This window comes from Xyrauchen texanus, chromosome 34 (genome assembly GCF_025860055.1).
Source record: "Xyrauchen texanus isolate HMW12.3.18 chromosome 34, RBS_HiC_50CHRs, whole genome shotgun sequence".
In the NCBI taxonomy this organism is placed as follows: Eukaryota; Metazoa; Chordata; class Actinopteri; order Cypriniformes; family Catostomidae; genus Xyrauchen; species Xyrauchen texanus.
In genome coordinates, this window is record NC_068309.1 from 21,431,768 (window position 1) to 21,454,149 (window position 22,382).

The 22,382-nt window shown below is 38.2% G+C and overlaps 1 protein-coding gene across 1 annotated transcript; it reads left to right on the forward strand.

Annotated features, from left to right (window-relative positions):
* Positions 1 to 38: 38 nt before the first annotated feature.
* LOC127628213 (transcription elongation factor SPT6-like) lies at positions 39 to 22,327 on the forward strand. The gene is made up of 37 exons (XM_052104971.1): positions 39 to 162; positions 1,094 to 1,204; positions 3,112 to 3,306; positions 3,527 to 3,600; positions 4,433 to 4,607; positions 4,716 to 4,800; positions 4,902 to 5,157; positions 5,244 to 5,345; positions 5,450 to 5,563; positions 5,648 to 5,737; positions 5,852 to 5,994; positions 6,113 to 6,258; positions 6,339 to 6,446; positions 6,639 to 6,768; positions 6,970 to 7,120; positions 11,838 to 11,992; positions 12,161 to 12,353; positions 12,490 to 12,629; positions 13,183 to 13,300; positions 13,385 to 13,461; positions 13,828 to 13,963; positions 14,050 to 14,187; positions 14,430 to 14,597; positions 14,787 to 14,914; positions 15,569 to 15,776; positions 16,458 to 16,605; positions 16,768 to 16,910; positions 17,014 to 17,154; positions 17,438 to 17,633; positions 17,742 to 17,980; positions 18,064 to 18,177; positions 18,862 to 18,986; positions 19,129 to 19,241; positions 19,325 to 19,399; positions 19,523 to 19,704; positions 20,044 to 20,240; positions 20,781 to 22,327. The coding sequence occupies exons 2-37, from the start codon at positions 1,105 to 1,107 to the stop codon at positions 20,968 to 20,970; spliced, it is 5,193 nt and encodes a 1,730-aa protein (XP_051960931.1). The 5' UTR covers positions 39 to 162; positions 1,094 to 1,104; the 3' UTR covers positions 20,971 to 22,327.
* Positions 22,328 to 22,382: the final 55 nt, after the last annotated feature.

Sequence of the window (22,382 nt, forward strand, 5' to 3'; positions counted from 1 at the left end):
TCTTAGCGGAAGTTCAGTCTGGAGTTTACCGGAAGAAGAATATCTGCTGCAACCCTCAGCCATTTTTTTGTTGTCACTAACAAGCAGCTTTAATAGTGACGCTTCTTTCTTCATATCAGCGCTTATTTTCACGACTTAAATCGAGCTGCCTTGCAAGGGGACGTAAGTGCGCTTTCGTTTAGGATGTTTAATACGTGTCTGGTGATTTAATACGTGGTTTGTCATGTTGCTGAGGGTTTTCTTAGTTCGCTGAACATAGCATGAGGGCCTTGATATCATTCTGTGCTGCGCTATAGAGCACTTCCATGTTTACGTAAAAAAAAAAAAACATACACATAACCTGTATACTGTTTGACATATAATTAATCTCTGGCACTCGGATATTACTGAATAGCTGTTAACTTTAATATACTTACACGTCTTAAGTTTCTTAATTTTAGTCGAATAGATTTCAGGTTCATCGTGTTGTGTGGGTTTTGATAGCTTATTAGGCCATATATATATTTTTTTTACGAAATTGATATTCAGATATATAGATATATTGTTATGTCGTCAAATTAATGTAAACAATTTGAACGTCTAGTGGAAGAATTAAATCATCAATGTAAACCGCCAGTGAAGCTGTTGATGTGATCCAACCAGTCTTTTGTTTACTTGGAGCCATGTGTCAGGGACATATACTTTTAAGCTCATTTTGATCTGAATGTTACTTATAAGGACAGGAGATCTGGTTGGTTAATGGGGTTATTCCATTTGCAGTTAGCTGTAAATGCTGTAGTTTTGTAGTGGTTTTCTTATAGGTGGAAATTCTATATGAACATCATCGATCCAGATAAATTAATTGCAATTAGTTGATTGACTTTATTAATTCCAAATGTAATAATTGATGTGTGTTTTCCAGAACCCTTTGATTGACCCTTTGATTTGATTTGACCCTTTCTTATGGTAACCCATTAAATAGTGCCATAAACTGAATCCTAACCTTTATGTGCACAGCACTTTGCTTGCTAATGATGTCAGTTTCCTTGTAAAAAGTTTATACAGTTGTGTTAACACATCAGCATTATGTTATGATTTTTTTTCCCCCAAACAGGCCTTGCAAACATGTCTGACTTCATCGAGAGTGAGGCTGAGGAGTCGGAGGAGGAGTTTGAGGAGAGCGACCTGAAGCCCAAGAAGACACAGAGATTTATGGAAGATGATGGTAAGATGTTCCCTTAAAGACATGATGCCACATCCTACCGAGGGCATGGATGCAATTAGAAAGCTTACTTCATTGTGAACAGGGCTCTATGCTAACTTATTTCCCAAGGAGTACATGTGCTCCTAAATGAAAACATGTAGGAGCACACAAAGAAATTTAGGAGCACAGTGAAAAATTTGATACAGATTTGATATTATTAACAAATAATTTATTACATACATATTTGTATGTGTGTGTGTGTGTGTACTAAGGGACACACATCTGTGTAACAGCACATACAACCCAAACCATTGACTACTAGAATCAAAGGATATAATTTGTCCAGCTGCTTTTGTATGTTGACCGTCTGGCATAATTAGAGGTCAGCCAGCGATCTCTCATTATGTCAGCAATTTGACCGATCATCTCCACACATTGTTGTATGTGGGATTAATGTAAACTCTGTTTTTGTGGTGGAGTCTGATAAGCAGCCCAAATTTGACGAAAGGTTCTTCTTCTTTCACAATGAAGTATGCAATGTTTATCTTTATTTTCAGCTGCCTCTTCAAGGCTGCTGACACCGAGCTTGATGTTTTTAGCGATGGGCATTCCGGCTCTTTTCATATTTGGTGTTAAAACAATTCAAATTAAATTATTAAATGAAATTACACTCTACCTTAACCACAATGTATTTTAAAATGCATTGATTTATTATGAAAAACAATGCTATTAAACATTTGCATTTGAAGTAAACTTATTTTATATAAACAAAGTGCATATAAATCTAACCATTCAAAATGAATACAGTCTGAAAACATAATAGACAGGGCCACCGCTGGCCAAATTGATGCCCTACGCGTAATATGAGCGTGAAGCGATCGTCCGTCTTCCACAACTGCTTTCGGGTCCTTGAATAGCGTATAACGTGCGAGTAAGGGCAGCCGGTGGACTTTCTGGTGCCATCCTAGGGAGTCGATGCCCTACGCAAACGGCGTAGTATGCATGTAAGTAGCGGTGGTACTGATAATAGAATAAAACACTATATCAAAGAAAAATAAATAATTTGCAAAACTGCAGCATCCCACAAATTGAAATAAATGTAAAAAAGGATGCTATTTCACATGTGCATTTAAAGTATAACTTTTCAATGTATATAAACAAAGTGCATGTAAATGTAACAATTCAAATACAATCTGAACAACATAAGATGGCTCCGCCCTCCCTCACGCATCTTTGGTGCATTTGTTGACACTGCGTGTCTGATTGACAGGAACAACAGGTGAGGATTTTAGTCTGAGCAGACTGTCAGAGCTAATGGGTGCACTTGAGCATTTAGGCCTATATTATTATATAAAAAACAAATGTTGTTATTTTTAAATCTTTTGATTATTCATATTTAATTTTTTTATAAATAGATTCTGATATGCGTGCCGGCTCCACGTTCACCTACAAGAGCCGACTTGTTCACAAATGACCCATCACTATTTCAGATGTGGGTTTCCTGACACGAAGGACGAGTTGCCCACCTGTTTCTGCCCTCTACAAAATTTGCAGAACATGAAAGAAAAATAAATAATTTGCAAAACTGCAGCATCCCACAAATTGAAATAAATATATGTAAAAAAGAAGGATGCTATTTCACATGTGCATATAAAGTATAACTTTTCTATGTATATAAACAAAGTGAACAAAATAAGTTGGCTCCGCCCTCCCTCATGCATCTTTGGTTCATTGGAACATTTTGAGCCAATTCACATTGAATCTATATGTTCTCCCTCCACTGGCTACAGTGGACGTTGAAGTGACAGCTGGTGTCACGGTAGCTTCGCTAACATGGCCTCAGCATCCCTAAAGTTAGCCGTCTGGTGTTGCAGACGTTGTTTGACCTAATACTTAATTTAATGTGTTTGTGTTTCTGATGTCTCCAGAAGAGGAAGAGGAAGAAGAAAATACAGAGGATCAGGATGAGCACGGTAACCTGAGAGGACTTATTGATGATGGTGATGTGGAAGAGGAAGAAGAAGAAGGTGGCGGCGGTGGCAGTGGCGGCGGAGGAGGAGAGCAAAGTGGGAGAGAGGACAGTGACTCTGGTGAAGAGGTCCGTCATCGTCGCAGGAAGCGAAGTAAGTTACTCCAATTATAAAGTATGTCCCCTTGGTGGATGAGTGATTCATTAACAGTGCAAAACTTGTAAATGCACAAGCAATTGCCTCATCTGTGTGGTCTGAAATATAATTCTCAAGAGTAATTTGCTATTATAAAATATCCTTCATGTGCTTTTGTGTTATGTCAGTTCACTAGTAAACATATTGTTCACAAAGAATGTGTGTTCGTGTCTATAAGGTTATGACGACTATCTGGATGACGATGATCTGGACCTCATCGAGGAGAATCTGGGTGTGAAAGTGAAGAGGAGGGTGAGTCCCCAAATTACTACCTAAAGGCCTTTCACATCTTCATTTGAACGATATCGATTCTTAAATCCCAAGATCAATCTTTTACTTTATGCACAACCTGAAAACACTTGCATTACATTTTGTGTAGTATAGTGAAGTATTCAGCAGAGAGATCCTTTCACTGCGTGTTGGAAGTAACATTTGTTCCATATAATGTGTGTGTCCAAAGACGAGATCCATGCGACCCATTTGCCATTGAATAATGTCAACCTTTTCATAACCTTTCTGTTCTTTACAGTCAGTTGTTGATCAAATACAACAGTAAATAAACATTTTATTCTAATCACACTTGGCACAGATGAGATAAAGCCATTCGAGTCTCATTAACATGCGTTCACACTATAGAATACAGCACTAGTTTTGTTAAAGAGACAGTACCGGTTTTAGCACGTGTTCAACAAAGCAATGTAAATAGTAAAAATTATGCAATTAACCAATATACATGTAACACAATATATGCAATATAATATCTTATTGATTGAATGCATGGATTTGTTCATATTATAAAGCCAAAATGTGACCCAAAATTATGAAAAACTAATAAGATATAATTGGTAAAATTTATATTTTCAGAATGTACCTAGTTCTTTCATATGTAAGCTAAAGGGACGTTATAACTAAAACATACCCATAGGAATCAATATCAGATCGGAATCTAATCAAGAATTTGTGACTCGGAATAGTTCTGAAACTGCTGAGAGTTAAACTTTATTTCTTTGAGTCGCATTTTGATTTGTGAAAAGATGTCTAACTAAATTTTAAAATGCTTTAAAATTGTCTTTTGTGTTCTCAGAAAAAGAAATACTCTCGTGTGAAAACCATGGATGATGAGGGGGAAGATGATGAGAAAGATAAAATCGCAGATATGATCTTCACTGGGGATGGAGACGGAGAGGTGGAGGAAGGAGAGGCTGTGGACACACTTCATCCAGGGGAGGATGAAGAGGAGGAAGACGATGAGGAATCTGGTAGGAAAGATGATACTTTTACTCTTTTTAACATATGGTTAAATTTTTTATGTGTTTGAGAATTCTGCAGAGATTTAGTGGAAGTTTATTTGCTTTGGTCTTGTATAGATATAGATGATTTCATTGTGGATGATGATGGACAGCCCATCACATCGAAAAAGAAGGGAAAGAAATATTCTGGCTACACTGATGCGTAAGTAGTGTGAACTGTAAATAGTGCTTTGTTCAAATTTACTTCTATGGCATAATGGTCTTTGTATTAAAACACTGATTGAAATATGACACCATATGCAGTGCCCTGCAAGAAGCACAAGAAATTTTCGGTGGAGATTTTGACTTTGCTGAATTCGACACTGAGGCATATGATCACGCAGAAGAAGAAGAGGAGGATCAAGATGATGAGTCATGGGATCGGCCGAAGAAGCAGACCAAGAGGAGAGTCGGCCGTCGTAGCATCTTTGAGATCTATGAGCCCAGTGAGCTGGAGAGCAGCCACATGACTGATCAGGACAATGAGATCCGCTCCACAGACATGCCAGAGAGATTCCAAGTATGAATGTTTGTTAGACTGCGTCATACCCAAATGCTTTAGGTGTGTGCTTGTGGATGATGTTTCATAGCCTCTTGTGATTGCAGTTAAGGGCCATCCCAGTGAAGCCTGCAGAGGACGATGAGTTGGAGGATGAAGCTGAATGGATCTATAGGAATGCCTTTTCCACACCAACCATCTCTATGCAGGTGGAAACTTAATATTTGTCTCACTGCAGCATGACCATTTTAGACAATGCAGGTCCGTTCATTTGAACTTTTGAGCTTTTAATTGATGGTAGTTTGCATTCTAGGAAAGCACAGATTACCTGGATCGTGGGACAACTACCAGTTTCAGCAGAAAGGGCCCTAGTACCATTGCTAAAATCAAAGAGGCCCTGAATTTCATGAGGAACCAGCACTTTGAGGTACAGTGTTGGATATACTGGAGTATAGTACAAATGCTTGAAGGATGTCTGGTTTTAACCTAGACCTGCCTGCTCATTCCACAGGTTCCCTTCATAGCTTTCTACAGGAAAGAGTATGTAGAACCAGAGCTAAACATTAATGATCTGTGGAAGGTCTGGCAGTGGGATGAGAAGGTATAGTAAAATCAAAGCTGAATGTTCTTGCGTTGCTTTCTGTTTGTTAATTTCTTTGTTTGATTGACAGATCAAATGATCATAATGTGGCTGTTTATGCTTTGTTTTCCATAGTGGACCCAGCTAAAGACCAGGAAGCAGAACCTGACACGTCTGTTCCAGAGAATGCAGTCTTATCAGTTTGAGCAGATCTCAGCTGACCCAGATAAGCCACTGGCTGATTCGACTCGTCCCCTTGACACTGCTGATTTGGAGAGGTCTGTGTTCAAATGGGTCTTTCGCGCACTGGACATGTTATGCACTGGACGTGCATGAATGTGTTGCAGAAAGCATTGGCCATTTGAGATTCCATTCTCTCTTCTTTTTTTTTTACAGACTAAAAGATGTTCAGTCACTTGACGAGCTGGGTGATGTGTACAACCACTTCCTGCTCTACTATGGCCGAGACATTCCTAAGATGCAAAACTCAGCCAAGGCCACCAAGAAGAAACTGAAGAAGATCAAGGAAGTGTCAGAAGATGGTACAGCCATGTTTTCAATTTATAAATCAGTGATAACATTCAATCATGCATTAGACTAACACTATTTTTTATCTTGCTAGGTGAAGAGGCAGAAGAGGAAGAGGAAGAAGAGGAGGAGCAAAAGGGGCCTGATTTGAAACTTGCCTCCCGCAGAGATATGTACAGCATCTGCCAGAGTGCTGGCCTTGGTGTGTGCATCTCACAAATATTGCTAAATATATTTTTATATTTGAGACAAACCTGAGAAGTGTCGTTTAAGGCCATATCATAAGACTCAAAATGTAGCTAGGCTTTTAAATCAAACTTCTTTAAGCTATGCTAAGGCTCTGCAACACATCTCCTTGTGTCCTTTTGTTTAACTTGGCATTATCTTCCCTCAGATGGTCTTGCTAAGAAGTTTGGTCTTACCCCAGAGCAATTTGGAGAGAACTTGCGAGACAGCTATCAGAGGCACGAGACTGAGCAGTTCCCTGCAGAGCCTTTGGAGCTGGCCAAGGACTATGTGTGCAGGTAAATAGCCCAAACCGGATTCTCTTAAAATGTTCTGTCCCTATACTGCTTAGATCTGTCTTGTTTGAAATGGTAATTTCTGCAGCAATAAGTGCTTTATCAACAAGCCATTTTCTGTGGTCATCAATTATTTTACCCACTGCTCTTTGATTTGAAAAGATTGCGGTTTGCTTTAAATCATACCGTCTCATGTTTTCTTAGCCAATTTAACACTCCTGAGGTTGTTCTGGAAGGCGCTCGCTACATGGTGGCTATGCAGATTGCCCGTGAACCTCTGGTCAGGCACGTGCTCAGACAGACCTTCCAGGAGAGGGCCAAGATTAACATCAAGCCAACTAAGAAGGGCAAAAAGGTCGGTACTTAGGGGTTGTTACAAGATTAAAGGTATCAGTCACCCAAAAATGAAAATGCATTGTGTTCTCACCCCTGTGTTTTTATGACCTGATATGACTTTCTTTTTATAAACACAGGGAGAAATTTCTTTTTTCAGTTTATGTTGACCACATCTTCAAGCTTCAAAAGGACACAAAAGTGCAATTTAGAAGTCAAAATAATTATTGTATGCGACTCATGCCTTGTTCTGAAGGAATACGGGAAGGTTTGGTGAGAAACAAATAAAAATCGAATGTATTATTTAGTGAAACTCTTGACCGACCATTTATCTCCTTTGTGCATTTATGAGACTGCAGAAGAGCATTAGTTACGTTGCACATGCTCGCAATATGGGGCGTTCAAGTGAAAACAAATTTTGTTCTGCTTCAATGGGACCACCAGCAATATTAAAAGTGAAGTTGACCCAAAAATCTAAGTTCTCATCATTTACTCACCATCATGCCCTCTTCTGCTAAACACAAGCAAAGCTTTTTAGAAAATTATTTCAGCTCTGTAGGTCCATACAGTGCATGTAAATGGTGAACAGAACTCTCAAGGTCCAAAATGCATAAAAAGGTAGCATAAAAGTAATCCATAAGACTCCAGTAATTAAATGCATATATTCAGAAGCAATATAAAAAGTTTGTGACAAACAGATAAATATTTAAATCCTTTTACTATAAATATTTACTTTCACATTCCTCTTTTGTTTTTGGCGAGTCATATTTCTTGTGCATATCACCACCTGGGCAGGGAGGAGAATTTCTATTTAAAAGGACATAAATATTGATCTGTTTCTCACCCACACCCATCATATGTCTTCTGAAGACATGGATTTACCACTGGAGTATATAGATTCATTTTATGTTTCCTTTATGTGATTTTTGGACCTCTAGACACCATTCACTTGAATTGTATAGACCTACAGAGCTAAGATATTCTTCTAAAAAATTCTGTTTGTTTTCAGCAGAAGAAAGTAAGCCATACACATCTGGGATGTCGTGCAGGCAAGTAAATTATGAGAGAATGTTCATTTTTGGGTGAACATCCCTAAAATCTGAAGCACACCACAGCTGCACACAAACCAGAGAACAGAATTTTAAAAACATGTCTGAAGAGTTTGTAGTCAAAAAATAGATACAATAGATTACAATTTCTCCCTTGAGTAAACGATGACTGAATTTTCATTTTTGGCTTAACTATCCCTTTAACAGACCTGCCTTATAATATAAAGGGAATGATAGTATTCTACCATTCCTTTACTAACATTTTGTGTTATGTTCACTTTTGTTTTGATGCTTAACCATTTTCATCTCATCAAGGAAAGGGTATTAGTAATAACAATCCACCCATCCCAGCTAAATTTGCTTATACAATTGAAGTCAGAAGTTTACATACGTGGTTGAAGCAGGGTTCGCACAATGTGCTTGAAGTACTTGAATTTGGCTTTTTAAAATGTAAGTCCTGGATAATAAATTAAATGTATTTATTATTTGGAAAAACACAACCACATACCACAAAAAAATATATATTTTATAGATACTGCTGTTGCAGATTTAACAAGTATGAATCCTTGCAATTATCAGTTTTAATTACAATTTACTGTCCAGAGTAAAAATTATATGAGATGAAAAACATTTTGAATTATTTGAATGCAGATCAATGGAGGATTCCGTTTTGTGAGCAGACTAGTGCCCCCTTTTATAAAGAAAGCTTTGTGTCTCACAAAATAGGTTATTTTTTACAATATTTGGGTTAATATCAAAATATGTTGACAAACATGTCCCCTGCCTTTTTTAGTCATGAAAAAGCTTTCAAATAGCGAGAGAGGAAAAAAAAAAAAGTTTATATAACTTAACCTTTATTGATATGAAATGGCTTGTTTTGACACTGTTTTGCTAATTTTTTAGAAAATATATTTCAAATTGTTAATTGCCTGTAAAAAAAAACCTTCTTCCCTTCAGCTGGTACACCACTTCTATGACATGTATTTGTGTGTATATATTTTGTACTTATTTTTTATAAAAGCATTATTCCAAGGCCGAACAAGTGTGCAAAAAAGTTAAACAAAATTATTATTTATAAATGTAATAATTTAAAAAGAATGTTTTGATTTCATGTCATTGGTTTTATCAATGTTAAAACCTTTTATTTTTTTTTATGTTTTGTATTTAAACATTTTTTGAAATACAAAAAGTTGTAGAAAATAGTTTTTAAGGTTTAAGTTCAGAGGATGTTTATATATGCATATAGTGATTTTTCCCAGCCTGTTAAAAAGTAATTCACATTTTAACTAATATTTTCACTCAAAAATATTTGGTGGTGTAACCCATTTAACCCTTGTTAGTGTTAACTTGGTGTTAACTTGCTTAACTTTTTTAAAAACAAAATGAAAAAATAAAATAACAACAGCCAACTTGTCCTTTATGAATAAAAATGAATGTCAACATGTTACAAAATGTTTACCCTCCGTGTTAATAGGCAAACACTGAACTAAATAGCAAATTTCAATATTTTGTAAGTTGGAAAGTAAAAAATGTTTGAGAATGAACCATTTGCAATTTTGGTCAGTTCCTCACATAAATCTGTTGTGTGACTTTAGAAAACATGGAACACTGCACATGAGTCATATGGACTGCTGTTTATGGACCCAGTTATTCACTTTTTTTGGAAAGCGAAGTGTGTTTTAAGGGAGCACGCTACAATTGCACATCAATTTTGTCATGAATGAACCAATAATTGATACTGTGAGAATATGTAGTTAAGATGCTCATTGTTATACTTGTAATAAGTGTTGTTTTATAAACATTTTTATTTATTTTAACTGAATGGTTAAAATATATTTATTTAAAATTAACAAAAATACTTGGTTTTAATGACATCTCGAGCATAGTCCTTGAAAAGAAATAAAAATGTGCTTGAAAAGTCCTTGAATTTTACATTGAAGCATCTGTACCACCCTGTTGAAGTTAAACAAAATTGTTTTAATGACCACTCCACAGATTTAATATTAGCAGACTAATAGTCTTGGCAAGTTATTTAGGACATCTACTTTGTGCATGCATGACACGAGTTGTTTCCAAACATTATTTACAGACCGATTGTTTCACTTTTAATTGACAATCACAATTCCAGTGGATCAGAAGTTTACATATACTAAGTTAACTGTGCCTTTAAGCAGCTTGGAAATTCCAGAAAATGATGTCAAAGCTTTAGTAAATTAGCTTCTGATAGAAGGTGTACCTGTGGATGTAATTTAAGGCCTACCTTCAAACTCAGTGCCTCATTGCTTGACTTCATTGGAAAATCAAAAGAAATCATCCAAGAACTTAGAAAAAAAATTGTGGACCTCCACAAGTCTGGTTCTTGAACTTAATTTCCAAATTCCTGAAGGTACCACGTTCATCTGTACAAGCAATAGTATGCAAGTATAAACACCATGGGACCACACAGCCATCATACCACTCAGGAAGGAGATGCTTTCTGTCTCCTAGAGATGAACATAATTTGGTTCTAAAAGTGCAAATCATTCCCAGAACAACAGCAAAGGACCTTATGAAGATGCTGGACGAAATGGGTAGACAAATATCTATATCCACAGTAAAACGAGACCTATATTGACATAACCTGAAAGGCTGCTCAGCAAGGAAGATGCCCCTGCTTCAAAACCACCATAAAAAAGCAAGTTGGCAAGTGCACATGGGGACAAAGAAATTTTCTCTGGTCTAATGAAACCAAAATGTTATTGTTTGGCCATAATGACCATTGTTATGTTTGGAGGATAAAGGGTTGCAAGCCGAGGAGCACCATCCCAACCGTGAAGCATTGGGGTTGCAGCATCATGTTGTGGGGCTTCTTTGCTGCAGGAGGTACTGGTGCACTTCACAAAATAGATGGCATCATAAGGAAGGAAAATTATTTGAATATATTTAAGCAACATCAAGACATCAGCCAGGAAGTTAAAGCTTGGACGAAAATGGGTCTTCCAAATAACAATGACCCCAAGCATACATCCAAAGTTGTGGCTAAATGTCTTAAGGACAACAAAGTCAAGGTATTGGAGTGTGGCATGCTCTTAATCCGATAGAAAACATGTGGGCAGAACTGAAAAAGCATGTGTGTGTGAGTGAGGAGGCCTACAAACCTGACACCGTTACACCAGTTATGTCTGGAAGAATTGGCCAAAATTCCAGCAACTTATTGTAAGAAGTTTGTGGAAGGCAACCCAAAACATTTGACCCAAGTTAAACAATTTAAAGGCAATGCTACCAAATACTAACAAAGTGTATGTAAACTTTTGACCCACTGGGAATGTGATGAAAGAAATAAAAGCTGAAATAAATAATTCTCTACTAATATTCTGACATTTCACATTATTAAAGTAGTGATCCTAACTGACCTAAGACAGGGAATGTTTTCTATGATTAAATATCAGGAATTGTGAAAAACTGCTAAGGTGTATGCAAACTTCTGACTTCTAATGTAGATGTGAATTCTATTGTGTTGTAACTAGATAGAATGTTTAATTAATGCATTTTAGTTCTTGATGTAGGTGTTGTTTTTTTACCATGGCATGTAGTGAACTTGTCCTTCTATTCCAACCCAGGCAGAACTGTTGAATTGATGGTGCCAATGACTGTATTGTTGGCTGCTTTGTGAGTAGTTCCACATCAGCTAATGTCTGTCACGTTTCCCAGGACATAGATGAGGCACACTATGCCTATTCCTTCAAGTACCTGAAGAACAAGCCTGTAAAGGAGCTCAGTGGAGATCAGTTCTTGAAGATGTGCCTGGCTGAGGAGGAAGGCCTGCTCGCTATAGACATCTGCATTGATCTTGTGGGAGTCAAAGGGTATGGCTGTGTCCTTATAACACTGAAAATGTATCCAAGATACCAGCTTTTATTAAAAGCCTTTCACAATCACAATTATAATTTCAAAAATTAGTACCAAGAAACATTTAGTGATTTGAGAAGGATTATATACTGAATTCTGAGGTGTTCTGTTCGGCTTTTCTACAGGTATGGAGATCAGACCTACTTTGATGAGATTAAGCAGTTCTACTATAGAGATGAGTTCAGTCACCAGGTGCAGGAATGGAACAAGCAGAGAACGCTGGCCATTGAACGAGCACTGCAGCATTTCCTGTATCCTCAGATGGCCAAAGAACTGAAGAACAAGCTCATCGCTGAATCTAAGGAGAATATTGTCAAGGTGGTGCATGTTGCTTGCTTGCCATATAATTTCCTAGAAACCTACTAAAGCACTTTATGTAGCAAAATGTTGTCTGTAACAAACTGGCATGTCTCACGTGTGTGTGTGTGTGTGTGTGTGTGTGTGTGTGGGACAGTCATGCTGCAAGAAGCTGTATAACTGGCTGAAGGTGTCACCATATCGGCCTGATCAGCAGGTGGAGGAGGATGATGACCTTATGGATGAGTCACAGGGAAATGGTATCCGTGTGCTCGGGGTTGCCTTTGCTTCTGGCAGGTGTGTATTTGTACTGTTACTAGCACAAATTCTAAAAGTTTCTCCTCTCAAATTTATTGTATGGCTTGGCTGGAAAGAGCATGGATCGCTTAAAGAAATAATTCTCCCAAAAATGTAATTCTGTCTTTTCCTCACCCTTATGCTGTTCCAATCCCATATAACGTTCTTTCATGGAACACAAAAGCAGATGTTTGCCAGAATGACAGCCTCTGTAACCATTCACATTCATTGTATAATTTCTTCAAACAGTGAAAGTGAATGGCTTAGGCTAACATAATACCTAGCATTTAATTTTGTGTTCCACGGAAGAAAGTTATATGGGTTTGGAACAATAGAGGTGAGTGAGTGATGGCAATATTTATGTTAAGATGTTGTTGCTGATGTGTCTAAAAGTTTTCAAATGTTGACCTAACTGGTTAAGTTAAAAAGCAGATTTTAACCAGTGCGAAAGGCAATTTTAAATATTCTCAAAATGGAGCATTTCCCAAACTAAGAGTTTGTGAAAAATATTCACCTGTTTTCGAACTAATGGTGTTTGCTTATGTTTCTATAGAGACACACCAGTGTTTTGCTCCCTCATTAATGGTGAGGGAGAGGTTGTGGATTTCCTGAGACTTCCTTATTTTCTGAAGAGAAGAAATGCATGGAGAGAAGATGAAAGAGAGAAAAAGGTGAGTAAACAAAAGAAAGCCTATATCCTTCAAATCATTCAAAATGGAGCCATTTGTTAACATTTTATTGTTGTGTTTCCATAGCTTCAAGACATTGAAAACCTCAAGAAATTCCTCCTCAGTAAAAAGCCGCATGTTGTTGCCGTTGCCGGAGAGAATCGGTACGTTCATTATACTTTTGTATAAAGATATCAATCACTGTCTTTATTTTATTTATTTTTAATACCATTGGCTTAAAGAAATGGTTCATCCAAAAATGACAACTGTGTCATAATTTACTCGCCCTTGTGTGTTCCCAACCCATATGACCTTTTACCGTAAAATACAAAAGATGATGTTATGCAGAATGTTGGCCTCACTTCACTTTCATTTTATGGAAAACGGATAAACATCTCCAGTCATGCAGATTTGTAAATACATGAAAATAAAGTAAATTATGATCATTTTTATTTTGTGGTGAACTATCTCATTAAATTACACCCCACTTGCCAGCCTTTAAGTGTTGTCCTGTATCTGCATGTGTGTAGGGATGCTTCTATGGTGATGGAGGACATCAAACGCACAATCAGTGAGCTGGAGCAGGACTCCTCTCTGCCTGCAGTAGGAGTAGAACTGGTGGACAATGAGCTGGCTGTGCTTTATATGAACAGCAAGAAATCAGAGGTCAGTGCAGGGAGACAAGAACATGTTGGAAAGGCTTTTAGCAATATTTTTCCTAATGTTTCTTCCAAAAACTGCTCCCCTTATAGGCGGACTTTAGGGACTACCCACCTCTACTGCGACAGGCTGTGTCTGTGGCTCGCAAGATTCAGGACCCTCTGGTGGAGTTTGCCCAAGTCTGCAGCAGCGATGAGGACATTCTGTGTTTGAAAATGCATTCCCTGCAGGTACCAGCTCATTCTTGCAACTCTTGACCTACTTTTTGACATTTACATATGTTTACATGCATCTGAATTACTCCTGAACCTACATTTTTGTGATGTCTGTCTACTCTCATATGTAGCTGCTAACTGAGTAATGCTCTAGTATTCTTTTTATACATTTTAAATTCTATTTGTTTTAAAACCAGGATTATAATGTGAAGTAATTATGTATCAGTTGTTAACTATTCACATTAAATATTCCTCAGGAGCATGTGGTGAAAGAGGAGCTGCTGGGGGCTCTGTACTGTGAGTTCATTAACCGTGTAAATGAGGTTGGTGTAGATGTGAACCGAGCCATTGCTCACCCCTACACACAGAGCCTGGTCCAGTACATCTGTGGCCTTGGATCTAGAAAAGGCTCACACCTTCTCAAGGTAAGATGTTCTCCACCACATTTTCTACTCTCTTCTACTACTTTTTGCAACCTGTATTACCACACTGTGTTTGTGTAAAAAAAATAATAAAAATCCAATCGTTGTTGCTGCTGTACAGACCTGAATTTGTCTAAAATGTTTTGCTAGATAATTTAATTGTCTTCTCTGTACCTTTTCAATGTTCATCAGATTCTCAAACAGAACAACACTAGGTTAGAGAATCGGACCCAGTTGGTCACGATGTGCCATATGGGACCCAAAGTCTTTATCAACTGTGCTGGCTTCATCAAGATTGACACTGCCTCTCTTGGAGACAGGTAAGATTCTACATTTAACATGTATTAATGACCACATTTAAATGCACTTATGAAAACATTCTGAAACGTCATGTAAACAAGAATGCTGATTTCCTTATGCCATTTAAGGGATTAAGAGAAAGCGGTTTCACACACCTAGGTTTCTCCCGGAGAACAGGTTTCTTAAAGGTTTTTGAGAAGTGCGCATGTACATGATCAGACCGGATAACAGGCGTCATAGGATGGATCCCAATAACAAGTCAGAACAGCAGAAATAATTCAAAATATCTGGCAGTAAAGTGTGAAAAGCCATACACTACATTTCCATACACTTTACATAAGAGGGAAACCCGACAATTGCAAGTGAAGGAAATAAACACAGCAACAACTCTGGAATGTCTGAAAATAAAGCGAAGTTATGGTGCATAAAATAGTTTTCCTCGGATATCAGAAAAGACATTGCTGTGGAGAAAGCTGCTTACTGACCGAGCTGCATATATACAGGAGTAAAGAGTACCATGCTTGTTCAGTGCATGTAAACCAGAATGCTGCTTTCTCACAATAAGCTGCTTTCTGATGTCCATGTAAACGTAGTCACTGACTGCTAGATCACTATGAATTCTGCTTGATACAGCCAGAAGAGATGATAAAATATTTTCTTTATTCACTCTGCAGCACTGACTCCTACATCGAGGTTTTGGATGGTTCCAGGGTGCACCCTGAAACGTATGAGTGGGCACGTAAAATGGCAGTGGATGCTCTGGAGTATGACGAGTCAGCAGAAGATGCTAACCCAGCCGGAGCACTAGAAGAGATCCTAGAGAACCCGGAGAGGCTGAAGGACCTGGATCTGGATGCCTTTGCTGAGGAGCTAGAGAGACAGGTGAGAGAGAGGCTCAAGTCAAGTGATGTGCTTGACATTTACATTTATTTCTCAAGCATATTCTTGTACCAAAATGATGAAAATCACAGATAAAAATACAACTACCCAAGCAATTTATCCTAAGGTGTGTGGGACTTGCTGCAAGACAAAGTTTAAAGTTGCATTGAAAAGTACAAACTAGAAAAAAGTAGGAAGTGAGAGACAGGAATTAGTTTTATAATAATAATAAAAATAAATCTGATCATCCTGATTGTACGATGCAAACATGCCTGACTGAATGGTCGATGTAATCAGAGAAGTTGAGCTGAAGTTATTGAATGTTGATGTTATGGTTGAAGCTGTTGACATTGTTGCTCTATCTTCCGCACCTCAATGCCATCCACGGCATCTGTAATAAACAATGTATTGACTCAATCTCTGAAGTATAGGTCTCTGCAGAACAGTAATGGTTGTTTTCGAACTAGGATGGGTATTTCTAAACTATCCAGTGAAAGTAGGAAATCTCAGTGTAGAAATCAATAGGCGTTTAGAAACCAGTATGGGTGTTTTGAAACTAACCAATGAAAGTATGGAAAATCAATGCTTTGAAAATGCCCCATGAGAAGCCCATTTTTGTTCTGCAGAGATATGTCTCCAATCTGGCAGCGTTCCTGTAATCATGTTTCTTTTTTTTCTTAACAGGGTTATGGTAATAAGGGGATCACATTGTATGACATCCGTGCAGAGCTCAGCTGTAGATATAAAGATTTAAGAGCCCCGTACAGGCCTCCCAACACTGAGGAGGTCTTCAACCTTCTCACCAAGGAGACACCTGAGAGCTTCTACATCGGTAAATACTACCTATTCACATGCATCATGTAGTCCTGATACAATTTTAAGTTTTAGTTGTTTTTAGACTGTTTAAATTAGTGGCTTAATAATTAAATGTTCTGTAATATTTGTGTTAGTTCCCAACGACATTTGGATTTAATATTTTTCTGTACATGTGTAGGTAAACTGATCACCTGTGTGGTGTCTGGCATTGCTCATAGACGGCCACAGGGTGAGAGTTATGACCAGGCCATCCGTAATGATGAGACTGGACTTTGGCAGTGTCCTTTTTGTCAGCAGGATAACTTCCCTGAGCTCAGTGAGGTGGGAATCTGTCTGTTCTGTTACCATCAAAAGGATGGGAATCATGGAAATTTTGTTTTAGCTTTTTCAAAATTCTCATGTACTGTATTGTTGTATTTCTCAGGTGTGGAATCACTTTGACAGTGGCTCCTGCCCTGGTCAAGCCATTGGTGTGAGAACCAGATTGGATAACGCCGTTATGGGCTTCATTCCAACCAAGTTTCTCAGTGACAAGGTAGTCAAGCACCCTGAGGAGAGGGTCAAGGTGAGCTAATCTAAAATTATTTTGTTTCATTACACTAACATTGATTTATATTCAAAAGCAACCTTGCTGAAAGATTGCTAGTTTGGTCCTCACAAGGAATGAGCCATCACCATTGTACCCTTTAGCACAACACATAACTTCAGATTGCTTCAAGGGGATTGTCTGTATAATATGTGTATTATATGCTGTTTTGGATTGAAGCAATTGCTAGATGACGTTAATGTTTTGTAATAAAGACATAAATGTATGACAATCTGGCACATTTGTCCAATCTCGCTTTTAGGTTGGTATGACTGTACACTGCCGCATCATGAAGATCGATATTGAGAAGTTCAACGTGGACCTCACCTGCAGGACATCTGACCTGAGCGACAAGAACAATGAGTGGAAGCTTCCCAAAGACACCTACTACGACTTTGATGCTGAGACAGATGACGTTAAACAGGATGAGGAGCATAAGAAGAAACTACAGAGAACCAGTGAGTACCAACTTGTATCAATGCTCTCATGCAGCTGTTTTTTTTTTCTTTCACTTTAATCACGTTACAGGTATCGTTCTCTTATTTCGTCAACCATCTTGTCTATAGCTTACATTAAGCGTGTGATCGCTCACCCGTCCTTCCACAACATCAACTTCAAACAAGCAGAGAAGATGATGGAATCTATGGACCAGGGTGACGTGGTGATTCGACCCAGTAGTAAAGGGGAGAACCACCTGACAGTCACATGGAAGGTGGCTGATGGGATCTATCAGCATGTGGATGTGCGTGAGGAGGGCAAAGAGAATGCCTTCAGCCTCGGACATACTCTCTGGATCAGCAATGAGGTGAGCTGTTGATTTAACAAAAGATTATGTATTTCACACACATAAATGTGTATGTAGAAGCACTTTTGTTATGATGTCTGCAGGAGTTTGAGGATCTGGATGAAATCACAGCAAGATATGTTCAGCCCATGGCTGCGTTTGCACGAGATCTGCTTGGTCACAAGTACTTCCACGAGTGCAATGGTGGTGATAGGAAGGTAAGTCATCATTCTGATGGACTGCACTAATTCTATTTTTTATTAAATTTTTCCCCCTTGATCTATACCCTCTACCATAGATTTAATAGCCCCTACAAATTTGGAATCCAAAATCTCACAATTATTGCTGATGATTTTGGGACTGCATTCTCATAGCCATTTCTTGGCTTAAAGGGATAGTTCACCAAAAAATGAAACTCCAAGAAGTGATATGATAGGTGTGGGTGAGAAACAGATCACTATTTAAGTAATCCTTTATTAACAATCGCCACTTTTATTTTTGTTGTTCTTTGTCCATATCGCCACCTACTGTGAAGGGAGAATATTTATCTATTTCTCACCCACATTATATTGCTTCTGAAGATATTAATTTAAACCACTGGATTCTGTTATTCCCTATTAATTTAAACCACAATGGATTACTTTTATGCTGCTTTTATTTGCTTTGGAGCTTAAAATGAGGGTAAATGATGAGAGAATTAAAATTTTCGTGTGAACTATTCCTTTAAGCATTATCCCATCCAAATGGAGTGTGTGTGTGTGTGTGTGTGTGTGTGTGTGTGAGTGAACATGTCGTCTTCTCTGACTACGATCTGCTGTCAAAAAAAAGAATTTGTTTTCTTTTGTAGTAAATAAATGTACATGTTAGGGATTACACATTTATGCTTTCTTGCCCATCCACAGAAAATGGAGGAGCTTCTCATAAGGACTAAGAAGGAGAAGCCGACATTTATCCCGTACTTTATTTCAGCTTGTAGAGACCTGCCAGGAAAATTCCTGCTGGGTTACCAGCCTAGAGGGAAGCCAAGGTAACATACACGTTACTTTCACATTACGCTGTTCAGAGTATTTAAAAACATGAGGTTTTGTTTATTTAACTGTGCCAATAGCAGTGCAGACATGGATTGTTACAGTAAATGTATCTAACCGTTTGCTTGTTGTTTTTTTTAGGATAGAATTTGTATCCATTACTTCAGATGGCTTTAGGTATCGTTCTCAGATATTCCCTACAGTCAATGGTCTCTTCCGCTGGTTCAAGGACCACTATCAGGATCCTGTGCCAGGTTAGTTTTTCTCAGCTGTGCAATGGCTATGTTCATTTTTGGTTATATACATTTTAGCTAATAATAAGTTGTTGTCTCTGAAGGCGTCACGCCAACCAGCAGCAGAACACGAACACCCGCTTCAGTGAATGCCACACCTGCCAACATTAACATTGCGGGTAGGTCAGACATGCTGATGTCTCTCTTGAACACGGCATGGATTTCTGAAGCTTCTCAAATAATTCTCTTTAGAAATGTAGTTTCATTCTTCTATTTTAAAAACTATTCTCTGCCTCTCTCAGACCTGACTCGAGCAGTCAATGCTCTCCCACGAACCATGACATCACAGATGTTCAGTGCTATTGCAGCGGTGACGGGGCAGGGACAGAACCCCAACACAACACCAGCCCAGTGGGCCTCCAGTCAGTATGGCTACAGCGGAGGCAGTAGCGGAGGAGGCGGCGGCAGCAGCAGCGCTTATCATGTACGAGAGCTATAGCTATTCATTCAGTCACCGCTCTAACAATCAATTATCTTTGTGGAAGTCAGTAGAAAAGTAAATTATGAAAGCATCTGTTATGAAAGAATGGACACAGCTTAACAATAGGTTTTCCAAAATCATGGAAAACCTGGAACAAATCAGGGACTATTAAATGTTTTTGAAATCTAGGTCTGGAAAAGGCCTTAAGTCATGGAAATTAATATGTCAAAAGGTGTGGGAAACCTGTTACAAGGTGGTAAGCATGAGGCATGAAGTTGAAGAATCATCTTGATGGAAAAAAAAAAGCTTGCTAATATTTCCTTTTTCAATTCTGGTTGACAGGTGTTTGCAACGCCCCAGCAGCCGATGGCGACTCCATTGATGACACCCAACTACTCTTACACCACGCCTGGCCAGCAGCAGGCCATGACCACACCCCAGTATCCCAGCAGCACCCCTCAGTCCTCACATGGACATAATCCGCATTCTTCCTCCACCCCGTCCTCCTCTTCATCCAGGGTGCGGACCCCACAGCCCAAGTGAGTGATCTAAAATTTGTGCTTTTGTACTGCTTTACTGAACATAGATATACATTATTCTATTTTATGTATAATAAATATATATATATATAAATATATATAATGACTACTTTGAAGATGCTAAAATATAACACATTTTTTATTTATTTTGGATTAGTCACAAATTAATTCCCATAGTTTCATATATGTTATTCCATAGTTTTGATGACTTTATGATTATTCTAAAATTTTAAGAAAAAAATTATAATAGTCATTTTATAGTATAATAGTGTTTCAAAACTTTTGACCGGTTGTGTGTGTGTATATACTTTGTGTGATCTCTCAGTAAAACTGAGTTTAAATGTATTTGGCTATGGTGTATGTATGTGTATCAACTGTATGTATGTGTATATTTTTGGTCTCTTAAAATTGTCTTCTAAAGCAGGACGAAGCTTGATCTGTGCTTGGTTATTACTAGATGGTTATCAGAGACAACAAAGTAGTTTAGTTTATTTATAATTTTGTTTTCAGAGGTAATTGAAATGTGTATATTCTCTGCAGGACAAGTTCCCACACTGCTGTGGATTGGGGTAAAATGGCCGAACAGTGGCTACAGGAGAAAGAAGCCGAGCGAAGGAAGCAAAAGACGCCTCGCATGACGCCCCGACCTTCACCCAGCCCCATGATTGAGAGCACGCCCATGTCCATTGCTGGAGATGCCACCCCTCTCTTGGACGAGATGGACCGATAGGAGTGGGAAAGAGGGATGTGTTCAGGCATCATGCAAAACCCAATCCATCCACATCCCGTTTCTCACCCTCCATCCATAGCTGTCCTCATTGCTCACTTTCGCTGCTAGAAGTGTTTCTTTTCAACACTGGCAGTCATTCAGAGCTACTGATACAAAGACAAACACTTAAAATGTGGTGACAACAAACAGATTTAGGAAATGGACCTATAATGGAAGTTTGTCACAAGGGTTTTGTTTCTTTTTTAAATTATATACATAGTGCACCCCTTTTTTCCTTTTTCAGTTTTTTAACTAGAAATTTAAGAAGAAAGGCTTAAAGCATAAAGTTGCATGATTGTGCTGATGGGAGATGGTATTCAATTCAGCGTAGGTCATTTATTTAGGCCAACACAGGCTTTTCCAAACAGAGCTTTTCTTTTTGTATCTGGCTTAAACATTTGAATAAAACCCCATTTCATTATGAACTATAGCTCTCCAGAGCTGGTACGCAACACTTTAAGGCTCTAAGACTTGAGCACTAATGAGAAGAGTGATTATGTAGTTATTTAGCAATTCCATCTACACAAAAAGTGTATGTGACCATAATAGAAGGGTAGAGAATTTCAAGTTTTCACTCTGTACCCTATAGCCCAGAACTATCTTTCTCTGCTGTGCAAGTTTGTAAAAGCAAGAACCAAGAAAGTGAGGTTTGGTTGACATCCATCAGTAAAAATACATTAAGTTCTGAACTTTGAAGAATTAAAAAAAAATTCTGAATCCCTTGTGTAAAGCAATGCTTTTAAGGTTTGTTATGCTGGTTCTTTAGTTTGACACACATTTGTCAGTAACGATGTGCTCTCTTGACATTTTCCAAGTTAAATATCAAATATCACTGCTCTGATACAAGAAAACTGATCTATTGTGCTAAAAGATATTGAAACCTCTGACCAGCTTATGTGCTTTTTCATTGAGGGGTTGTTTAAGTGTGTATTGGAATGTGTCTTCGCTGGGCCAGACTTCAGAGGTGATTGCACATATGCTGTTTTTAAGTATCTTGCAGAACTTTCTCCTTTTCCCTGTGTACAATACCATGTATCATCATATACATTTAAACAAAGAGTAGTTCTGTACTGGCTCCTTATAATGTTACCATTTTCACATACAATGCCAAACATCCTTAGTATTACGGACATAATTTTTTTCCCCATCTAGTTTAGAGAATTCTCCATATTGTGGGGTTGAGTTCGGGGATTTGTTCTGGCCTAATCGTGTGATCATTAGCACAAGGCTGTATCATGTCTTGAGGACTGGAAATGAGCTCTAAACTGTTCTGTTTACTGTATTTTACTGCCGAGATCCATTTCATTTCTTTGATAAAGTTGTCAAAACTAAACTGGTTCAAGTGTTTTCTTTTTTTTGTGTGTTCAAGCTTA